Source organism: Bison bison, unplaced genomic scaffold, assembly GCF_000754665.1.
Source record: "Bison bison bison isolate TAMUID 2011002044 unplaced genomic scaffold, Bison_UMD1.0 scf7180017864141, whole genome shotgun sequence".
Classification (NCBI taxonomy): Eukaryota; Metazoa; Chordata; class Mammalia; order Artiodactyla; family Bovidae; genus Bison; species Bison bison.
Genome location: NW_011494713.1, coordinates 4853627 through 4862356, shown reverse-complemented (window position 1 = coordinate 4862356; position 8730 = coordinate 4853627). Strand labels below are relative to the sequence as shown.

Here is an 8730-nt window from a genome sequence, read left to right as displayed (position 1 = left end):
GCTGGCTTGTGTGGAAAACAGAACAGAGCCAGAAAACTGCTGGGAAAACTTTTTCTCTGAAGGGTCCCCAGCTGCTATGTGTAAGTACCTGTGACGTGCCTATCGCTGTATTTGACACATCTCTTTTAAGCCTCAGAAAGTGTGTGTGTTACTATTCCCATTTTACGGATATCCGTATGAGACTCAAATGGGGAAACGGCTGATTCCAGTAAGGTGCGTGTGATCCTAGGCAGGTGAGATAACATCTCCTCCCCTCACCCAAGCCCCCAGCTCTGCCCCCAACACAGTGAGGCAGGCAGAGGAGGTACAGCCCCGCTTTCCTCAGACCCTCCCAGCAGGCAGCCCCCATCACTGCCCTCCAGCTTTGGAGGAACCTAACCCCTTACATCAGAAGAGAGACCACCTGCCGTTACAAAGATAGGGTCATTTATTCACGTTATATTACTGGATTTTAAAGGCAAAAATACAGTTCTGTTTTGAACACCAACGTCAGACATTCACCCACTTACAATGGTAAATACATACATTTGTGTACATGGGAAATCAAAATACACAGCACACAGGTCTCTAGGACAGGAAGGCTCCCCTCCCTCCAGCCCACCCCCCCACCACTGGTCAGCAGAGGCCCTGAGGGGGCAGCACCAGCATTTCCTTTACCCTCTTGCGCCACCTCTGCCCTCTGACCTTTCCCAAAGGCCACCTTAGAGGGTCACCAGCAACAGAATGGACAGAAACAGAGAAGGGCATGTGACAATATCATGGTGACAACTTCCAGGTGAAGGAAATGTTCCTGAACCCTCAGTACTCAACTCCCCAGGGAGGAAGTAAGCGCTGCAGCATCTGATGAACCAGACCAGGGCTAGGCTTAACCCTGTGCCCAGGTGGACCCCATGAGCGCACTAGGAGATGAGCAAACAGGGAATGGGTGATGAAGCAGCGTCTCCGGTGGTCCTGAGAATGAACCACAGATTTGACTATTACAATGGAACATGAAAGAAAATGTAATAGGAAAACAAAAAAGAAAAAAAAAGTCAGAATTTAATTTTTAAAAGTAAAGTAACAAAAAGGTTACCACCCAGGATACTTGTCTCCTTTCTTTTAAGGCACTTTGGAAAAGTCAGGATCTGGGAACAGAAAGTGAGGTCTTCATTCTTTGCATTTCCCAAAGCTTCCTGTCAGGGCTATTCCTGGCTTTAACAACATCGTTATTAAGGAGTGGGGAATTGACAGACAGAATACTCTTTGCATAGCCCAGCTACAGTGGAAAATAATTTGTAACCAACACAAAGGTTTCTGGAAAAAGAACCAGGTAATAGCATGAGATGCTCAAAGCAATAAAGGCACAGGTATGATTGGGGCCAGGCACCAGTTCAGCGTCCACACTGAGGGCTGGTTTCTAGGCTGCCCCCAGCTGAAAGGTTAACCCTGGGATTAGAAAGCTGAATTTTAAGCCCTCAGCCCAGCCTGGACCCAGCACTCGTGCCCAGTGGCAGGAACTGCCTTGTGCATCTCACCCAGGCAGGCTAAATAAAACCTCCAGCAGCAGAGGTGGGCTTGGGGAAGACATCCACTGTGAGTCGGCCTCTCTGGGGTAGGAGCACCTGCTAAAACCTGAGGGGGGATGGGACGCTTTCGGCACCAGAGTGGCCGTGGGAGGAATGTGGGTGTGTTCAGCTGAACTGCTCTCTAGATCTCTAATTAAAAGGCACATTCATGCTGGAGAATGGACAGTCTGTTTGACCCTGAGTGCCACAGGCCAGTTTTAGGAAACAGGCAAGAGGCAATGGAACAAAAAGGGGGAGGGAGGGAAGAGAAAGGCAGCACAAGGGAGGCAGGAAGAGGAGGAGGACAGAAAACCGGTCCTGCAAGGTGGGCCAGGCAGCTCAGCCAATGGTGCCTGGAAGGCAGCCCCCGGGGGCAGATGGAAGGCCAGTAAACAATCTGATGGCTGTCATTTCCAGCTCCACAGCCTGGGGCCTAAGAGGGTTGCTGGGATCAGTCTGAGGTGGGGGTTGTTCCCTGGCCCTGCCCACCTGGGGAGGGCAGGGAGGTGGCGAGGTGGGGAACTCTGCCAGGCAGGCCAAGATGTCTGCCTCCCCCACAGAGTCCAGCTTGACAGCGCTCATGGGGCGCCTTAGCTCTCACCGAAGGACCCAAAGATGTCTATGTTCTTCAGAAAACCTGGCCTGCCAGCTCCATCCGAGGCCCATGTGGGGCCACTACAGCATACGTTATTTTTCCCCCTAAAAAATGCTCAATCCCCATCCCCACATGTAAAACACAATAAAAATACATAGGAAATTCAAGTTTATATAGCATGCTCAGAAAAATAAATTGCCATGACTAAAGACTATGCCATTCTGGATCAACACAAAAATCAAGCTAGAACATAAGGAGGATCTGATTTGTTCTTTCTTTAAAATACTACAAATGCTATTTAAAAAAAGGATTTACATTCAGAAATCAGACATTTGGAGAAAGGCCACAGACTGTGAGAACACCCAAGGCTTTTGCTCTGGTGGCTAAAGTGGCCTTGGAATTCAAGCCTCAAGTTTTAAAATTCTTTTGCTAAGAAAAGACACACATACACAGTGATTGTAATAGTTGCATATCATGGAGAGAGGGTCGAGGGTTGGGGGTGATAACATGAGAATGGTTGAAACTGGGTGTTTTTCTGTTAAAACACGACAACGGAAAAACACCACACCAATCCGATTCCAGCAGCACTCTCCAATTTTTCACAAAGTAAGAATACCATGATTTAAAGCAAAACTCTTACCTATATCACAACAAATTAGCAGTTTTTTTTTTTTTGCTGGGGATGAGTCCCACAGTCACCAGATTTGGAGCTGTGCACAGCTTTGATTCTTTGGGGTGAATCATGAACATGCCGAGAGCCTCCAAAGGCTGATGGTTTCTATGCTTACATACACCTCGTGGGGCTGACAAGTCACATGCTGAGCCAAGTTGGGGGCAATATATCCCACTTGTCCTGGTCGTCCGGAAAGGCGTCTGAATGATGAGCAGAGAGGGCCTATCACTGATTGTGAGAATGAGAGGGACCAGCCCAGCACACAGGCAGAGACACAGCAGAGGTCCCTGGCCATTTTCAGGTCTCTGATCAGTGCACCAAAATGCTAGCTCGGCGTCCCGATGTCCACTGTGATTTTGGTATACAACGGGTACCTCTGGACCTCTAACACCATGTAGGTGAGTGAGTTCAAACCATCAGAGAGCATTGTCTCCTTTGTATGTGCAATTCGGTCAAACCTATAAGGAACAAACAGACAAAGGGTTTGAAGCCAAAACAAAAATCTTAAAAAAAAAAAGCAAAAACAAAACTCAAAACTTTAAATGTGTGTACTTTAATGGCCCCTTTTCCCTCCTACTAGGCTTCTCTGGTGGCTCATCAGTAAGGAATCTACCTGCCGATATAGGAGATGCAGGTTCAATCCCAGGGTCGGGAAGATCCTCTGGAGAAGGAAGTGGCAACCCACTCCAGTATTCTTGCCTGGGAAATCCCATGGACAGAGGGGCCTGATGGGCTACAGTCCGTGGGGTCGCAGAGTCACACACAACTGAGTGACTAAATCACCACCACCACCACCACCTCCCTCCTACTCCAACCCTGCCCTGTGGATAGAACCTGTTTTCCCTTGAGGCACAGAGCCCACTCCAGAGCCCCATTCCTGCAGCCAGCCCCACCTGAAGGCGGAAGAAGGAAACACACACAGGGGAGAGAATAAAAGAGAACACACCTCTGAGGATTAGGTTCATTTTTCTTGTCTCTCGAGTGGCGGATCATCCGACACTTCCCGATCACAGCATTTGGGCGAGACACAGACATGCCTCTAAAAGCTAATCTGTAAGGAGCAAAGGGACAAGTGGTCATCACAGAGCTGCCACAAGACCCAGGTCCCACAGCCCCAGCTGCAAGACTTTTGTCCCGTCTACCATCCTATCCTGCCAGCTGGTCTCACCAACCCACACCCCAGCCCAGTGTACAGGCAGCAGTTAAAACTCACACCCCTTCCTCATAACCTTTTACCCTTGGTTCTAGATCTTGTGGGGGGACTATCTTGTGCCAGGCACTGGGGGTGTCTGCCCTCGTGGAATTTATGATGTGGATGCTTAGAACGTAGGGCCATAGGGGCCAGGACGAAGGGGAGGAGGTGGGCGTGGGGATGCTCAGCACAGAGGGAGAAGCAACCAACTCCACCTGATCTAGACTGGGCAGAGCCAAGCCCTGAAGATGAGTGGGTGTTTGCCAGAACATTTTGGGCAGTCAGGACAGCACAGGCAAAGGCAGGGAGGTGAGAGCAAGCGTAGTGCCCTCTGGGAGCATCAAAGTTTGGGGTAGGAAGTGGCCAGAGTGAAGCAGGAAAGAAGGGCAGAGACTGTATCATGGAAGCCTTCCAGAGCATCTCCCAGAACAGGGCCAATGTCTGAAAGGGATATAACACAGTCATCCCTTGGTATCCCCAGGGGATCGGTTCCTGGACAACCTCCTTCCCCGTGGTTGCTCAAGTCCCTTATGTAAAATGTGTAGCATTTCCATATAACCTATGCACGTCCTCATCCTCCCATATACTTTACATCACCTCTAGATAACTTATAATACCTAATATAGTGTGAATGATATGTAGACTTATAAATACAATGTAAATGTTATGGAAATAGTTTCAGGTGCACAGCGATTTCAAGTTTTGTTTTCTGGAATTTTCTGGAATTCTTCTCCCCCCCTGAATATTTTTGATTGAAGGTGCGTTGAATCTGTGGGGATGTGTAATCTGCAGATATGGAGAGCTCACTATATGCTGTGTTTCCCAACACTGTACACAGAGTTGGCCAACGGGAAGTCTCTCTGTTAGGCAGTATAATAATGGAAAGCGGGGAACAAGACTAGAGGCAGCCAGATCACAGTGGAAGATTCTGTGTGGGTTCTGAAGGAGAAAGGAATGAGGAATACCAACCAAAGTCTTGACAGGAAGAATACAACACTAAGCCGAGAGGCAGAAATGGCTGGTCTGAGGTGACTTAAAGGTTCCCAGCCTGGCCTCCCTCGGTGCTGAGCTAGGGCCTAGCAAAAGCAAGCTGGTACAGAGTAAGAGTTAGGTTCTTTACCTTTCAGGAAAACTGCTCCAGGAGGAGAAGCAAGATAGGCATAAGGGTTTAAGAGGTAAAAACCACTACGTATAAGATAAATATAGCTTCCCTGGTGGCTCAAATGGTAAAGAATCTGCCTGCAATGCAGGAGACCTAGGTTTGATCCCTGGGTTGGGAAGATCCCCTGCAGAAGTGAATGGCTACCCACTCCAGTATTCTTGTCTGGAGAATTCCATGGACAGAGGAGCCTGGCAGGCTACAGTCCATGGGGTTGCAAAGAGTCAGACATGACTGAGTGACTAACATGTCCACTTCCCGTACGACAAATAAGCCACAAGGATATATTACACAGCACTGGGACTATAGCCAAAGTTTTATAATGACCATACATGGAAAATAACCTTTAAAAATTGTGAATTACTATGTTGTACATCTGAAACATACATTGTACATCAACTATACCTCAATTTAAAAATTTTAAAGACTTTTTTTTAAAGAAAGGACAGAAAGCTCCTCCATAACCACTGATGCTTCTGTTCCCCCACCCTCAGGAGTTCGTCCTCGGGGCTCCCTCCTGGAGACTTTTCTGATCACTCAGGTCTGTGCAGCACGTCAGTCTTGTACACCGTCACATGGGCCCCGCATGGGTGCGGTGCTGTGAAAGGAGGTCTGTTTCTGTCTGGAATCCCTCTTCAGGGCTTCAGTGTCTTCCTCCCCACCGGTCCTGCCTGGCCCAGTGTTCTGCATATTGATAATCAATCTCTAAAATTCAAATTTTCTTCAAGGACTGTGTTAAAGACTTGGGTCTGTGCTGCAAAGCTAATCTTAAGTGACTTGGATGTGGCTCTGAAAGACATCTTCTGTTACTGATGAAATTAATGTACTCCAGTTCAGGAAGGCACCAGGGGGTATTCTGGTTTCAAACTCAGTGGCAAGTTCAGGTTGGCTCCCAGAGGGAGAAGGTGCTTTTTGCCTACATCCAGCAGGGGTGAAGATTCCACTGCCAGGAAAAACCAAGCAGAATGTGCTTTCAAATGCCACTGACAGATGGTTTTTTTTACCATCTGTGATGACAACTCACATAATAAAGTTTTACCAACTCATGAAGAGCCCCAGGGTGTGGATGGCCATGTCATGTGATTCACCCCTTCACATGTTTCTCATTTTACATTTTCCAGAAGGCTAAGGCAAAAATCACAGAAGCTAGTTTTCCTAAAGACACTTTATAATGTTTTAAAACTTTTTTTTGTATTGGCGTATAGCCAATTAAAAATGTTACCATAGTTTCAGGTGGACAAAGAAGGGACTCAGCTATACATCATATACATGTATCCATTCTTCCCCAAACTTCCCTCCCATCTAGGCTGCCACATAACATTGAGCAGAGTCCCATGTGCTATACAATAGGACCTTACTGGTTATCCATTTAAATACAGCAGTGAGTACAGGTTGCGTTTTTTGTTGTTTTTGTTCCTAATGCAGGTAGGTTAAAACCTTCAAGTGCACATCAGAGTTACACACATGCTTATTTTCAGACGCTTTCCAGTTTCGTTAAGGGTTCTCATGGTGTGTCTCTTAAGACACTCTTTATCACCTGGAGCATCTACAGCAGGGCTCACCTAAGAATTCAGGCTCAGTGGGGATTGCATCTCTCCTCAGGGTCAATCCTTGCAAAATAACCAAGCACGGATAGAAAAACTAGAAGTGAAGGGAGACAGGGAAGCACGAGATCTAAGTTGTGACTCTTACCTGTTATAAATGTCATCATCTTCACCTCCCCAGCCCCAGTAGTTATTAGGAAATCCATTGATGCTGAGAAACTGTTGTTTACTTAGAGCAGAGACACCTCCAAAATACTGCACGTAAGGTAGGCTGGGGAAAAAAACCATACACACGCACACACAGAGGACCAGTAGTTAGTATTTATTCTTTAATAAAGTTCACTCAAAATATAAATACTTCTGGGATTCCCCCAATGCAGGAGACATGGGTTCAATCTATGGTCTAGGAAGACCTCACATGTCTCGGAACAACTAAGCTCTGCGCCACAACTATTGAGCCTGTGCTCTCAAGCCCAAGAACCGCAACTACTGGAGCTCGTGTGCCTCGAGCCCATGCTCTGCAACAAGAGAAGCCACCACAATGAGAGACCCACACACTGCGGCGAAGAGTTAGCCCCATTCGCCGCCACTAGAGAAAAGCCCATGTGCAGCAACGAAGACCCAGCACTGCCAAAAATCAATCAGTTCAGTCACTCAGCCATCTCCAACTCTTTGTGACCCCATGGGCTGCAGCATGCCAGGCTTCCCTGTCCATCACCAACTCCTGGAGCTTTCTCAAACTCATGTCCATCAAGTCGGTGATGCCAGCCAACTATCTTATCCTCTGTCGCCCCTTCTGCTCCTGCCTTCAATCTTTCCCAGCATCAGGGTCTTATTATTTTTTAAAGATATATAAACACTTCTAAAATTATTTTTATTCCCTGGAACTTTTAAGTTAGGGATTTATGAGGGTTTCCTTTGTTTTGTTTTCATATCAGACTCAGATTATCTCAGAGAAGACACAGATATCAAAAAGCAGAATCTTGCACTTTCCAAGAACACTGGTAATCTAGACAATCAGTCAGTGACAAATACAGAGGCCCAGTTCTGCACTGCTTGAGAACCTGCTTTCAATGGGTCAGAAATTCTTCTCCAGAAGGTCCCAGAAACTGAGACTGCTTTAGAATCTCCTGTGCCCACCTTGTCATGCCCCCCTTCCCACCCCTGGCCCATCAACAGTCTTCTTTCATTCTTCCAAAGGTATACTGACTTGAACACTGACCCCAACAGTCAAGACAAAATTTGCTAAAATAAAAATTTTCTTGGAAAATTCTACCACATCCTGACTTGGCAAAATGTATGATGATGAATCTATTTTGACCCATTTTCAAGCAGCAGGGCATCTGGGCTTTCATCCTTCCAAATCATTCTGCATTTCAATATTTCAGTGGTTATGAATCGTGGACTCCTGAGGAACACAGAGGAAGAACTGACGAGAAATGTTAAGAATCTGGATGTGCCCAGAGGGCAAGCAAAGGCTTTCCTGTGGGCTTTATAAAGGCTGCGATTCTGTGACAGCCCTGTGTGTACCTCCAAACCACAACTGGGCTTTTACTGGAATCCAAAGAGACCAAAACCCATCACACAAATTAAGGAAAACTCTAACTCAGACTTTGAGGGGGAAGTCAGCCAAACCATACAAAATGTATGAAAAAAAAGATGCAGTTATTATTTTCAAATACGTTCCAGAATTCTGAATGCAAGCATACACAAGCAAAGATCCCTGGGGGCCTGCTTTAATGAATCAAAGATCAGATCAGTTGCTCAGTCGTGTCCGACTCTTTGGGACCCCATGAATCGCAGCACGCCAGGCCTCCCTGTCCATCACCAACTCCCGGAGTTCACTCAGACTCATGTCCATCGAGTCAGTGATGCCATCCAGCCATCTCATCCTCTGTCGTCCCTTTCTCCTCTGGCCCCCAATCCCTTCCAGCATCAGTCTTTTCCAATGAGTCAACTCTTCGCATGAGGTGGCCAAAGTACTGGAGTTTCAGCTTTAGCATCATTCCTTCCAAAGAAATCC

The 8730-nt window shown here is 46.9% G+C and overlaps 1 protein-coding gene across 1 annotated transcript in view; it reads right to left on the bottom strand.

Annotated features, from left to right (window-relative positions):
• Positions 1-404: 404 nt before the first annotated feature.
• The window catches only part of B4GALT1 (UDP-Gal:betaGlcNAc beta 1,4- galactosyltransferase, polypeptide 1), a 55693-nt gene continuing 47367 nt past the window's right edge, over positions 405-8730 (bottom strand). Inside the window, exons 5-7 of the mRNA XM_010840132.1 lie at positions 6856-6978; positions 3759-3863; positions 405-3270 (exon numbers count right to left, since the gene is read on the bottom strand). Coding sequence (XP_010838434.1) covers positions 3138-3270; positions 3759-3863; positions 6856-6978 — 361 coding nt within the window. The 3' untranslated portion in view covers positions 405-3137. The remainder of the gene's footprint in view (positions 3271-3758; positions 3864-6855; positions 6979-8730) is intronic.